The sequence below is a fragment of the Procambarus clarkii genome, chromosome 79 (genome assembly GCF_040958095.1).
Source record: "Procambarus clarkii isolate CNS0578487 chromosome 79, FALCON_Pclarkii_2.0, whole genome shotgun sequence".
NCBI classification, from domain to species: Eukaryota; Metazoa; Arthropoda; class Malacostraca; order Decapoda; family Cambaridae; genus Procambarus; species Procambarus clarkii.
In genome coordinates, this window is record NC_091228.1 from 23,253,629 (window position 1) to 23,268,502 (window position 14,874).

A 14,874-nucleotide genomic window follows, 5' to 3' on the forward strand; every position below is an offset into this window, starting at 1 on the left:
ACACTTACTGTATTTACATGTTAGTTACAGTGGTTACCTTGCTCTCGTACACTTACTGTATTTACATGTTAGTTACAGTGGTTACCTTGCTCTTATACACTTACTGTATTTACATGTTAGGTACAGTGGCTACCTTGCTCTCGTACACTTACTGTATTTACATGTTAGTTACAGTGGTTACCTTGCTCTCGTACACTTACTGTATTTACATGTTAGGTACAGTGGTTACCTTGCTCTCATACACTTACTGTATTTACATGTTAGGTACAGTGGCTACCTTGCTCTCGTACACTTACTGTATTTACATGTTAGGTACAGTGGCTACCTTGCTCTCGTACACTTACTGTATTTACATGTTAGTTACAGTGGTTACCTTGCTCTCGTACACTTACTGTATTTACATGTTAGTTACAGTGGTTACCTTGCTCTCGTACACTTACTGTATTTACATGTTAGTTACAGTGGCTACCTTGCTCTCGTACACTTACTGTATTTACATGTTAGATACAGTGGCTACCTTGCTCTCGTACACTTACTGTATTTACATGTTAGGTACAGTGGCTACCTTGCTCTCGTACACTTACTGTATTTACATGTTAGTTACAGTGGCTACCGAGCCTCACACATCTCATACACTTCAAGTTTCCTCTCAATGAGAAAATCAGTAGGAGCAGTGAGGAGGTTTCGAACCTATGGTTTGAGTACTCCCAAGCACACGTCTTAGACCACTACACCACGACATGGTAAAAGCATTTCAGCCTTGGATTCAACTGAATCCTCTAAGGTTGCTGAGGCTTCCACTGAAGCCAGAAATCAGGGTTTCACGTAATGCCCCCATGTCGGGTTTGCCGTCTAGGAATTGTACCTCCAACGCTTCCCTCCAAATGCACAAAGAAATCACATTAATTTAATGTGATTTATCAATGAGAAAATCAGTAGGAGCAGTGAGGAGGAGAGAGGATTCAGTTAAATACCAGGTTACAATGCTTTAACCATGCCGTGATGTAATGGTCTAAGGCGTGTGCTTGGGAATACCCTGAGCATAGGTTCTAATCCTCCTTATGGCTCCTATCAACTTCTTTGTGTATTTCGTATCAATGTAAATACTCGACTGTCAGCTACTCAGAATTTTTTTTTTTCAATACAAACAGTGGTAAATTTTTTGAATATATTTGGAAGACATTAAGAAAGCTGAATGTAACTGTAGAACATGGAATACGCACAGTGATTTAACTAATCATGAAATTAGTACAAAATTTTTAATTGAAATTTAACAAATTGAAGGAAACTAAGTGTTTGGTAAACGAAAGGAGTTTATAGTGGTGCATATGCTAGGGAATTACTCATATCTTATCTACCCACAAAACAACTCGTTGAAGCATTTGTCAAAACAACAGTTTTATAATATTTGTCATCAGAGAATAATATTTGTTAAAACAACAGAGTTTTGGTCGAGAGAGCCAGTGTATAAATGGTAACAATTGTCGGGGGTGACTTGAATAAGCCAACACCCGTAAACACTAAGCCAGGCCACCAATGTGTCAATACCAGCACCTGTAAACACTAAGCCAGGCCACCAATGTGTCAATACCAGCACCTGTAAACACTAAGCCAGGCCACCAATGTGTCAATACCAACACCTGTAAACACTAAGCCAGGCCACCGATGTATCAATACCAGCACCTGTAAACACTAAGCCAGGCCACCAATGTGTCAATACCAACACCTGTAAACACTAAGCCAGGCCACCAATGTGTCAATACCAGCACCTGTAAACACTAAGCCAGGCCACCAATGTGTCAATACCAACACCTGTAAACACTAAGCCAGGCCACCAATGTGTCAATACCAGCATCTGGTCAACTGGTGCCCATAACACTTTGCATATTAGTGGCTTTATTTCATATATATAATTTATCTACCAACAAATAAGCCACTGTTCCATGTTTCAATGTATATTGTATAAATCAAAACTAATATTATTAATGTATTATATATTAAGTAAACGAGTCCTAAGCTGTGCATGTTAAGAGTAATATCAGGAAAGAGGGTTAAGAGGAATGAAGAGCCTTAACATGATCATTGCTCATACAACCTGCCACATGCATGACCGTTACAGACAACAAATTACTCACAGCAACCCAAGAAAACCCATGAAAACAGGCTGTTCGTGCTGCTGTCAAACTGTATCTCTTCCCGTCCCATTTCTCCACCCACAATTTCACCGAGACAATATCCTTCCCTACAAACTATCTGTATAAATCCCAAGAGCTTCCAACACATCTCTCTCTCTCTCCACAATTATTTCAATTCCTTTCTCTCTCTGTATTGCCATTACTTTGCTTTTATATATTCAGTCTCATACTCACATACCAAGTAAACTTTCAACACAGCTATTTAAGTTTCTACTAGAATGCCTGCATCTCCAGCATACATCAACATTAACATACTCCATATACTGGCTACTCTCATAACCTTCTTTATTTAACAATTATTGAAAATGAAAACAGCAAGGAGGATAAAAATCCTACACTAATACTCGGTTCAATAACTACTCAAAATCCCTCGCAAATAAATTTTAGTATACAATGACAAATGTCAATTATGAAATCATTTATAAAAACATTGCCAACTATATAAGAAGGCACATCTATTGATTACCTAAGGCATATACTCCATGGTCATTTCCTCTGGTGTCTTTGGGAAGAGTTCTGACGTAACCACGCAGGTCGTTGGGATTATAGTTCTGGGAAACGTGTGTAGTGGCCTGACAACATCCTTCAGATTCCAGATCTCCTCCACAACAGGAATATCGCGCCTCAAAGCCGCTGTAAGTTCTGCGTTTGTACGCACGACCCCAGTGATGAACGCAGGGACCCGTGCACTTGGGAAAACCCCATTTGTCAACCATGTAGAGAACAGAACAACGATCACAATAACGTTCAACGGAACTTGGACTCACTTTCTTGCGGGTGTCAATCTGCATTGAGAAAACACGATTAATTAACCCATTCCATAATATAGGAAGGATTTATCAACATTACCTAAACAAGTGGACCACAGCATTATTGAATACTTATTGTAAACTCATAAACATGCAAAATACTTTAAATGTTCTAAATACCATTTTATTATATAAACATATACTGTAAAAGTTTTAAGTTAGGCAAGCTGCTGTTATCATAGAATTAATAGACCACATTTTCATGGATTACTACAGTATAAAGACAAATCAGATCCAGTACAAGTATCATTTTATCTTGGACATTGACTGATAAATAGAAAATGGAGTACTATATTATAGCATACAGTACAATCATGCATGTTTGGTTCTAATATTTTTCCCTGCCAGAAAAGGAGGAGCCAGCTGCACCACCACCACTAGGGGGCCAAAAGAACAAAACCCTCATCACTGGGGAAGAGCATAAAGCTGCCAAACTCTATAAACTAAGATGAAGGAAACCAAAAACAAAGCCTTGAAGAAGCAATCCCAGACTGAAGAGGACATGGTGAAATGAGGAGGAGAAAGAAATGAAAGAACATTGTCCAAAGAGCATGCAGGCTCAGGTGACGCATGAGCAGGTCAGAGGTGAGACAAGGTGTGAGAGCCTGCGAAACGGAGCAGCGGCAGTGTCGACATTCTAATATAGGCTTCACTGGCTCTGCAAGTGCCACACGATTTTAGCTAACAGTATTTGGCATAGGACGTTGATCAAGAAAGACAGAAAAGAAAGACGAGCACCACCTGGCGAAAAGAGTGCCAAGAAACCACAAACTGCCATCTCGAGGAACCTCGCAGGTGGGACGCCCTTAATTGCCATATACAGTGGTGCCTCGATTAACGAATTTAATCCGTTTCAGCACCGAGCTCGTCATGTGAAACGTTCGTCTTGCAAAACAACAACAACATTGTTGTCGGAGGCATCCGAGAACCAGCAGGAATTCTAGAAAGCACCATGTGGTTTGCTCGTTAATGAAGCTAAAGCTCGTCAATCGAGATAAATTTTCTGCGAGTGGCTCGCCCGTAACTCAAAATGCTCATAACTGGAGTCGCTCGTCACTCGAGGTTCCACTGTATAGGATGATATCAGAAATAGCAGATGCATAGAGTGAAGGTCAAACCAGCAAGGCATGTCATTGGGCTGGCCCTCTGTAAGAGGCAGACACAGGAAAACAACGAAGGCCACCAGGGAGCCAAAAGGAGAGCCCTCCCCAATTTGGACAACAACCTGAACAGAATCCAGAGCAACAGCCAGACTGGGAGAAAGAGGTAAAAGGAACCCCTCACTGTAACCAGTCTAGCTGAAAGGCATCCACCACAAGAGCCTTGCAATCACAGAATGGCACCTCGTACAGTGGAGGGTGCCGAGACAAGGTTGACGCGAACCAATCCGTGGCCCCCAAATGTCCGACAAAGCCACAGGAAGGAAACGGCATCAACAGCCCACTCTATGGAAACAGGAAGGAAATGGGACTGACCGTCAGCAAGGACGTTGGACACTCCCTGCACATGAACTGCATGGAGAACCAAACCCTGAGAAGTAAGAAGAGGAGCAATCTGTAGGGTCCAGCTCCAAAGAAGCAGGCACCAAATTGAACCCATCAGGTTGAGACAATGAACCATGGGGGAACAGTCCGAATGGAGCCAGAGGATAGAGCCCAATGGAATCCAAACCCTCTGCAGTGCATACCACACAGTCGCAAACTCTCTGACAGCAATGTGCACCCAGGAAAGTAGAGGGGACCATTGCCCCTGACCAGCTTGATGAGTGCTGGCCACAAAGGCCCAACCGAGAGCCGAGGCATCCGTGAAAACATTAAGCGAGGGCGGAGGAAGACGCGAGGGAACTGAATCGCTAAAAAACCTGAAAAGGAAACTAGTAACACAGCACAAACCAGGCAGTGGCGAATGAGGCTGCCTTGGAGGGACCAGAACAACCTCTGGTGCTAAACTCTGCCAAGGGTAAACAAGGCAGGCAAAATTGCGGCTTCCGCAGAGCCACTCAAGCAACTGCCGAGTCATCTTGTTACGGACTCGTCACCCTTGTCAGGGGGTAGAGTGGCAGTTCCAGCACCATCTACGAGTCCGTACCCGAACTGTCCCGGAATCGTACGTAATATGGACAATGCCATCTGGTGGTGGCTATCTAAAACTTGCAAATGGCTAAAGATTCCTGCTTGGGTCAGCCAGAGGGGTCGTTGTGAGTGACCTCTGGTGAGGTGACGCATCAAGACCAGTGCCACCTAGTGTGTGCTACAGAGCACAATGTCAACTCCCCAGTGGGTTAGTAGTATTTCCTAGTTCTCCAGTACCGGTAAGGTCATTGATGATGTTTCGTGTCCACAGAGGTGACGTCTGGGGCAGCAGTACTGGAGAGGGCAGTTCATCTTGGGCAGTCCACGGTCTCCCCACATGGTCCTGGAAACGACCAAGTAAGCCGCCGCCGATGAAGCAGTGTGGTAGCTGCTAGTGATTTAGTGTTGAAAAGGATCGGCGTACCTTTGAGACTGGATTAGGGGAGAGACTGACAACAGGGAGGTGCCTGTTGAGTAGTGCTGCTAGCTGGTTGCTAGAGACTGCTGCCAGGGGATCGCTACCCCTGTATTGGTTTATGACCCCGCTCAGCGTGTGGCTGAGCTGGAGAGCGGTCGTTGGGGTACAGGCACCTCATAACACTGTCAGTGGGCTGGCCCATGTATAGGTGAACTCGCCGATGTTCTTCCCAGTAAGGTTGGATACGCTACTGGACAGTGAAGAAATACTGGGGATTGATGAACTCTGCACGTGAACACGTTTGATATCCTGAGCAAAAGGATTGTACATAGGTGTAGTAATAGCCAATCTGTTCTTTATATATTATTTATGGTGACGGTGCACATATATATATATACTTAAGGGTGGTGGAAAGATATTTAATACATTGACGAAAGGAACAGTGTTTTGTTCATCCCCTCCTTTTTTTATGCACTACATAGCCACTTTCTTGAAAGCGTACTACCGACTTGGGGTCGGATACTATCATTTTGGTTCTACCATCAAAGAACCCGGTTACGACCCATAGTGGCCGTAACACACCTCAAGCCAACTCAATACCAACAGACGGTGCCACTGCAGCCATGTCAAAGCTGCTGGAGGCAGGACGAGAGAAACCGACCAAGTCTCAAACGAAGCTCAGCAAAGACTGAACGTGGGACGGAACCAACTGGCACTTCCGCCAGTTCACAAGGAATCTGAACCTGGAAAGCTGGGAAAGAACAGCTTCTTGGCTAGCAGACACGAGGACTGGCTGGGAGCCCAAACCAGCCAGTCGTCGAGGTCGGCCAAGACCTGAACACCCAACAACTGAAGACGGGCAACGGCAATCTGAGCCAAGCATGCGAGTCCAAAAAAGTAGGACCTGAAAGAAGTAGGCCTGAAGCCCCCACAACTAAACCCAACCAATCTCTGAACCTCGGATGTATTGGGATGTGCCAATAAGCATCCCGGAGATCCAGGGAAATCATCAAGTATCTGCAATGAACTGTCACTCGTTACTTGTGCTTCTGGTCCCTGGTAGTCACAAACAGTTGCAAATGCAACTGATTAGACCTAAAGTATTAGAATGGAACAATTTCTGTGAAATAGCTTCACGGAGCCACTAGGAGAGTCCCCTGCATATGGGGGTGCTCTCCTAATAGCTTCACGGAGCCACTAGGAGAGTCCCCTGCATATGGGGGTGCTCTCCTAATAGCTTCACGGAGCCACTAGGAGAGTCCCCTGCATATGGGGGTGCTCTCCTAATAGCTTCACGGAGCCACTAGGAGAGCCCCTGCATATGGTGGTAGTGCTCTCCTAGTGGCTATTAGGATACTGAGCAGCCTAGGGGGTTAAGGCTTCCCGTTCACATATTACTCCCCTAAAATAAGTACAATTTAAAATGTATAATTGCTGACAAAACCAATAACTAACAAGTCACCAGTGTTTGAACATCTTTCCTAAGCCACCCTTTCCTTGCCATATACAACAAAATGTTAAGTATACCAATAAAGAGAAATAAGGTTGTAGTACAAGTGAGACAAAAGGCTCATACCGTCTTTATAATGGCCTTGCCCTTCTCCTCGGGGTCAGGATGTGGGTAACCATTCTGGTCAAGGAGCTCAGTCGACAGCAAATACTTTAACAAAAGCTTGTAGAATGCTTCTCCTAGTCATACATGGGAACACAACATTAATCAATTTATACACATTGAACTGGGAAATTTTATTCTTTGAAATTTTTATAAAGTTCTGTTAAAAAAAAAATTATCATACATGAAATCACTATAAACTGTAATTCTTTATAAACAGGCATTTAAGGTTTATAACATTTATAACGCTCAAATTGGCAGTATGCTATATCAATACAGTAGGTCACTTTTCAAAGTTATAATACTGAAGAAGGATAAGGACTTTCAAACTGACCTTTTAGACAGTCTTGGATATCAGATGTATTCTTTTTGGGTTTCTCAATGCTCCAGGAACCTCTCTGTCCTCCTCCTGCCAACACTGTGAAGTGAGACAATCTCACGTGGTTCGGGTTAGTAGGATGGGACTTTGTAACTTTGGACTGTGAGGGCGCACTCGAGGTTGAGGGATTTACAGATGATGATGATGGTTCTTCAACACACAAACTTTCAGCAACTGCAGAAAAGAAAAAAAGGCTTTAAATGTAATAATATGCCTCTTTCTTGAGGAGCCCCTGTGGGTTCCCGAAGCTATCTTGCCGAGACTGATTCATACTACAAGTCACATCAGTCATGGAAGTTGAATTTGGCCTTTCAGGGACCAGAGCCAGAATCTGGCCCCTCACAGCGGCACAGGGAGCACGTGACACTCTGCCCCCACCGGAAAAACCCTCCAGAAAGTCAGCGAAGCTTTACAAGCAACTGGAGGGTTGATAAAAAATTAAGCCTCAAAACCACCAAACAACTCTGCTGATAAATTCTGGTGCTGATGAACAATGCAACAATGAACCAAGAAGCCTAGAGGAAGGGAGGGGGGGGGGCAAGGAATCATGGAGCCACCCAGGCTCCTCTAGAAAGAGGTATTTCATTATATTGAGTGTTGAGTTTTTAGAGCTAGCTAACTAACCATAGAGAACAACCCAGTCCGGGAGACGTGGCCCAAAGCCAAACACGATTGGCTGGGACCAGAAACATTGACTAAATACCAGGCTGCCTGAACTCTGTTTGAGTGCCAAAAAACCCCTAAGTCTAAATATTAGCCAACGACATGTAGGTGACGACTGTAGCCAAAGACACATATCTGTGAATATCATAGGCCTGAGATGATGTTGAGCCACACTAGTCCCCTTCATGGAAATGGAACGGACGCTAGATAACCCATCCAAGAGAACATTGGGCACACCCTGCAAGTGAACCACATGAAAACTAAATCCCGAGAAGTCAAAAGCCAAGCCTCCTGAAGCATCCAGCTCCACAGGGAAAATGACCAAACTGACCCCTTTTGGTTCTGGCAACGAACCACCAGAAAGCAGCTGAGTGAAGCCGGAGCACTGAACCCAGAGGAAGCTGAATCTTCTTCAGGGGTGACTCACAGCCACAAACTCGACTACAGACCCTGGGTGGCCCTGTTGAGTTCTGGTCAACAGAACCAGAGACCTAACTCACGAGACTAGCCAAATGTGAACATACTGAGCAATACGGGAGGATGGACCAAGGAACTGAACCTCAGAAACCTGAAAGGGAAGCTGGCAAAGAAAGAGCCAATGTAGGGTGAGTGGGCCCCAAACCCGCTCGTCCCGGCTCGTTTAGGGAGCTGGTCGGCCGAGCGGACAGCACGCGGGACTTGTGATTCTGTGGTCCTGGGTTCGATCCCAGGCGCCAGCGAGAAACAATGGGCAAAGTTTCTTTCACCCTATGCCCCTGTTACCTAGCAGTAAATTAGGTACCTGGGTGTTAGTCAGCTGTCACAGGCTGCTTCCTGGGGGTGGAGGCCTGGTCGAGGACCGGGCCGCGGGGACACTAAAAGCCCCGAAATCATCTGAAGATAACCGTCCCAGGAGGGGCAATACAATGAACCAATATTCATTGGTTCATTGGTAATAAAGGAACCAATACAATGCCTGGAACCAAACCCCTGCCCAAGGGAAAGACAATGCAGGCAAAGTTCAGGTTCCTGCACAACCTCTCAACCAACTGGAGTCACCAAGGGCCTAGACAGTGATGAAGCTTCAGGCAGAGTAAAGCTGCCAGAGGCAGAAACAGGGAAAAGTGACCAAGTCCCAAATCAGGCCCAGCCATGTCTGAAGCTGGAATGGAGCCAACTGGGACATCCTTCAGCTTTCCAGGACACTGAACCTCGTGAGCTGGGACAGAACCAGATAGATCCCTGACCAGTTGACATGCAGACTGGTTGGGGACCCCACACCAGCCAGTTTATGAGACAGACCCCCACACACAAACCCACATGAGATGAAGCTGGGCCATAACGAACTGTGTCAATCTAGTAAGCACACTGGACGCCAGATTCAAACTGCAGGGAAGAACCCTAAAGAGGTAAGCCTGGTGCCCCACAACAAAATCTAGCCAGTCCCTGAACCCAGGATGTATAGGGACATGCCAATAATCATCCTTGAAGTCCAAGAACACCATCCAAGCTGCAGCCTGTGATAGCAGGTGAACTTGGGCCAAAGTGGCCTTGTGTATGTTCGGATAAGGAATTAAGGTGCTTAACCCAGAAAGATTGAGGATGTACTGTAGATCTGCATGTTGTTTTGGGACCGAGAAGAACTCGGACACCCACAGAAGGGACGTGGCCACCTTGATCACATCAACCAACACACAATGACACAAAGCAATGCCAGGGAGGACTCCTGACTCGAAAGACCCGACCCAAAGAATCAACTCTACTACGGCTGCAGGAAAAGACCAAAAAAAACAGCGTTGAATGAAATGAAATGCCATTTTCTGGGCGAGCCCCGGAGGTTCCCTGAAGCTATCCAAACTGACATGTGCCATATTAGCTTGGTGTAATTACCTAAGTGTAATTACCTAAGTGTAGTTACAGGATGAGAGCTACGCTCGTGGTGTCCCGTCTTCCCAGCACTCTTTGTCATATAACGCTTTGAAACTACTGACGGTCTTGGCCTCCACCACCTTCTCACTTAACTTGTTAAGTTAGTGTCATTAGTCCCAGGAGTTCTTCATGCCTACCAGGGACCACAAGCCCCTGAGGGGGACCTGGTCCCCCCTCAGAGAGGCGCAGGGAACAATGGTCATTATGAGCATTCTACATTTAGAGTATGTCATGTCTGCCACCCACCAGGGAGGACACCCAGAAAGTTAGGTAAACAATACAAACCCCCAACTGGTAAAAATTGCAACCTACGTCCAAAAAGAGCCAAAGAGCTCCCCCCTCCCCAAAAGAAAACAAACAAGCAAATCGTCACCCAACTAGCGCGCCCGCTCAGGCAAACCAGTGGCCCACCACCCCGGTTCATAGAATGATGAAAACCGCGGACCGGAAGGAGGGAGGGAGGGAGAGTGTGGCAGGCAGGGAGCCTCTGGGGCTCGCTCAGGGCTCAATCTCAATCCTAGGGCTTCATCTCTGGAGTTCAAGATGAAGACGAGATTCCAAGCCGCAACAGACGTCCCAAGGCCACACAAGATCGGAGAGGGCATGGAACATTCACAAGATATCTGGCAGCCAGGATTCCGTTCGATTACCAAAATCCCCGTGCCCAAATGGCAACCCAAGACATATTCCCAAAGACAGCAGCGAGAGCCGCATATGTCCTCACATATTGGGCAGGCTGTCTCGCCATCGCAGTCTGGCTAGACTTGATAACCCTGCGGACAACCTTAGAGACATGCGCCCTGGAACAGGAGACTAGGAAACCAACCTATAACGCGTCCACTATTACCGAAGCAGTGAAACTCGGGTAGCAATGTAAAACCACCCCCGTATACAAAACATGATGCACCCCCTACCGAACAAACCAAGCATCAACCACCCACAGACCCCTCCGGAAGCCCGCCATCTCATTCTTTGCCAGAAAAGAAGGCGGCTGCAAACAAACAAAACGACCACCAGGACCAAAGGAGCAAAACCCCTTGCGCCGGAGAAGAGCATGAAGCTTCCCAACCTGACCCCCAGAGGCCAAAACCAACAAAAACAAGACTTTCAGAAAACAATCCCAAACCGAAGGGGCCACAACAAACAGAGAGGAGGAAAGGAGAGAGAGCACCCTGCTCTTTCTTCTTTCCTTTCTTTGCTCTTACCAGCACAGAGTGGCTGTGCTGGTGAAAGAGCACCTGAAGGTAGGAGAGTTAATACTTGACGACCTTCGAGAAGTTGACATAATGGCATTGCAGGTTTGGAATCAGGATGATAAGCTGATAATTGTAAATGCCTACAGCCCACCAGCAAGCAACACATGGACAAAGGAAGAACTGGATGACAAACAAAACGGCCCTCATAATGGTCATGAGAGAAATTGTTGTACTGTACAAGCAGATAAAGATACATCACAACTGTTGATACTGGGGACTTCAACTTTAAAGCAATAGACTATGAGGCCTACAAAGCAAGAACGGAGGACTTCTGGACAGACAGATCTGTAAACCTCATTCTGGAGACATCCTTGTATCAACACGTCAAGTAAGCCATACATGGACAGCGATATACTAAAGAAATTGTTCACGACTTTTGTTAGGCCAAAGCTAGAATATGCAGCGGTTGTGTGGTGCCCATATCTTAAGAAGCACATCAACAAACTGGAAAAGGTGCAAAGACATGCAACTAAGTGGCTCCCAGAACTGAAGGGCAAGAGCTACGAGGAGAGGTTAGAGGCATTAAATATGCCAAAACTAGAAGACAAGAAAAAGAGGTGATATGATCACTACATACAAAATAGTAACAGGAATTGATAAAATCGATAGGGAAGATTTCCTGAGACCTAGAACTTTAAGAACAAGAGGTCATAGATTTAAATTAGCTAAACACAGATGCCGAAGAAATATAAGAAAATTCACTTTCGTAAACAGAGTGGTAGACGGTTGGAACAAGTTAGGGGAGAAGGTGGTGGAGGCCAAGACCGTCAGTAGTTTCAAAGCGTTATATGACAAAGAGTGCTGGGAAGACGGGACACCACGAGCGTAGCTCTCATCCTGTAACTACACTTAGGTAATTACAAGAATGAGGGAAGGGGATGTTCCGTCATTACAGGGTACAATATTCACAAGGAAAGAAGAAGAAATATTTGACATCCAGCACCTTCCTCCCTTGGGAAAGAGTGATCATGTCCTGTGGGGCATTAAATATGCCTTAAGATATAATTTAGAAGAAAATGGAGACATTGAAACGGTTGTTAAACTCGATTTCAATTGAGGACACCATGGAGAACTTCAAAAAATTTGAATGGGTGTAATTAGATAGACTTGTTGCTAGACAGGGAAGTAAATGAGATGTGCGCCCCACATCTTTAATTACTTGTTTCCTTTGGGGAGCTCTGTTGCATTAATTTTGCAAAATATACGATGAAGGCATCCAAACATTCATACCAAAACAGAGATGCAGGACTAGGACACAGGATTGGTTCAATAGAACTTGTGAGAGGGCCAGAGACCAAAAGACACAAAAATGGAATCAATGTAGGAACAGACCAAACCCCCTAACATTCCAGCAATACAAAGATGCGAGAAACAACTACACGGCAGTGAGGAGAGAGGCAGAAACAAATTTTGAAAAAGGGATTGCAGACAAATGTAAAACAGAACCAGGTCTATTCTATAAATTCATAAACAACAATTTTTTTTTTTTTTTTTTTTGAGATATATACAAGAGTTGTTACATTCTTGTACAGCCACTAGTACGCGTAGCGTTTCGGGCAGGTCCCTAGAATACGATCCCCTGCCGCGAAGAATCGTTTTTTCATCCAAATACACATTTTACTATTGCGTTAAACAGAGGCTACAGTTAAGGAATTGCACCCAGTCAATCCTCCCCGGCCAGGATACGAACCCATGACATAGCGCTCGCGGAACGCCAGGCGAGTGTCTTACTAATACACACCGGAGACTGCAGGTAAAGGATAATATTCAGAGGTTGAAAATGGGAAAAAAATTCACGGAAAATGAAATGGAAATGTGTGAAACATTAAATGAAAAGTTCCAAAGTGTGTTTGAACAAAAGGACATCTTCAGGGAACCAGACACAATAAGAATTCCAGAGAACATAGAGACACAGTGGAAAGGAGCTAAGTAGGAACAAAGCAGTTGGTCCAGATGGAGTTTCACCATGGGTTCTGAGTGTGCATCTGAGCTCGGTATTCCACTTCACTTGATTTTTCAGGCATCCCTGTGTACAGGAGTCGTAGCAGATGTGTGGAAAAAGGCTAACATAGTTCCAATCTACAAAAGTGGTGGCAGGGAAGACCCCCTTAATTAGACCTGTATCATTGACAAGTGTAATAGTCAAAATATTGAAAAAATAATTAAACCTAAATGGTAGAACACCTGGAGAAAAACTAAGTAATATCAAACAGACAGTATGGTTTTTGATCTTGAAGATCCTGTGAAACGAATTTACTCGGTTTCTATGATAGAGCCACAGAGATTTTACAGGATAGAGATGGTTGGGTTGACTGCATCTATCTGGATCTAAAAAGGCTTTTGACAGAGTTCCACATAGGAAGTTGTGGAACGACCGTAGGCAATTCTCGATACTCAAGTGTGCATGCCAACAGGATGAATGCCAAGCCCCCCAACGAAGAAAAAGCAGTCAGCCAGTCAGGAAGACTCCGGCACCTTGTAACGCACCCAATAAAGAAAAAGAGGAGCCAAACTCAAAAAGAAGGCTTCATTATCGAGGCATAATCCGGGTCTCGCAGGAGGTAAGCCGCAAGGGGCCTCCCACACCTTCCTAGGTGGGATGAGGAAAATGATGAGGAAAGCCAAAAACCTAGAGGAGGGAACTGAAGAACCCAAAGGAACTCGGACCTGAACCCGGGGAGGAGCCGAACTCATAACAAAATCGTGTAGGGCTGTAACAAGCCCCACACCGAGGGTACCAAACACCCAAGCAGGGACCAGTAGGGCCTCAGGCTGCCAAGTCAACTCCTCCCCAGTCTCAGAATCCTCTACGTCAGGACCCGGGGCCGAGCCGTCCTCCAAACCCTCTGCCTTAGGAGAAAAAGCAGAGTCCACCCGAAAAACAGGGATGAAGGGGGCCCACTGGCGTGGCCCAAAAGCTCCAGCAGGAGGACCAGGCTCGAGTGCCTCCGCCACCGATCCAGAAGGGGCACTCCCCGAAGCCACCCGAGTCTCACAACCAGTATATTTCAGCGGGGCAGCTGCGGGGCATCCAGAAAGGCCACCAACCTTGCACGTTGCTGCAACTTAAACCTTGCATGCAATGGTAAAGTTGCCTGCACCCAATATCAGTCTCAGTGAATTGGGTGAATGGAGTACAAGCAACGAACACCACTCGCAGGACTCCAGGTCATAGGTGTCACTGACCCCAACAGGCAGCAAGGCGGAGGCAGACGGTGAGTGTCACCCCAAAACAGGGGGACAGAGCAACCTTCAAACTCACACAAGGCGAGATGGGACTCAGAGGTCTCCTACAGTGGACCACTGAGCCCCAGTGGGGGTTTCCAGGGCCCTTAGGCTGACTGCTAAGGGAAGCCCAGTTGAGGTACTCCTAACCAGTTATCCCAGAGTTACCAAGAAAACAATCTAAATGCTGAACCTCTGTGACGTGTGCAAGCACAGGGACGTAGTGGAGGGCCACCAAAAACCTACCTGTGGTCCTACCGCCACACCTGGCAGACCCCCACCAGGCAAAACAAAACAAAAACAAAAGAAAAACCCCGCAAAAGCACAACGTCTCCAG

The 14,874-nt window shown here is 45.8% G+C and overlaps 1 protein-coding gene across 1 annotated transcript in view; it reads right to left on the bottom strand.

The window, feature by feature from the left end:
• Positions 1-11,341, bottom strand: part of LOC138357726 (RNA exonuclease 1 homolog) — a 67,320-nt gene extending 55,979 nt beyond the window's left edge. The window contains exons 1-4 of the mRNA XM_069314718.1: positions 11,317-11,341; positions 7,441-7,659; positions 7,071-7,183; positions 2,662-2,980 (exon numbers count right to left, since the gene is read on the bottom strand). Coding sequence (XP_069170819.1) covers positions 2,662-2,980; positions 7,071-7,183; positions 7,441-7,659; positions 11,317-11,341 — 676 coding nt within the window. The remainder of the gene's footprint in view (positions 1-2,661; positions 2,981-7,070; positions 7,184-7,440; positions 7,660-11,316) is intronic.
• Positions 11,342-14,874: the final 3,533 nt, after the last annotated feature.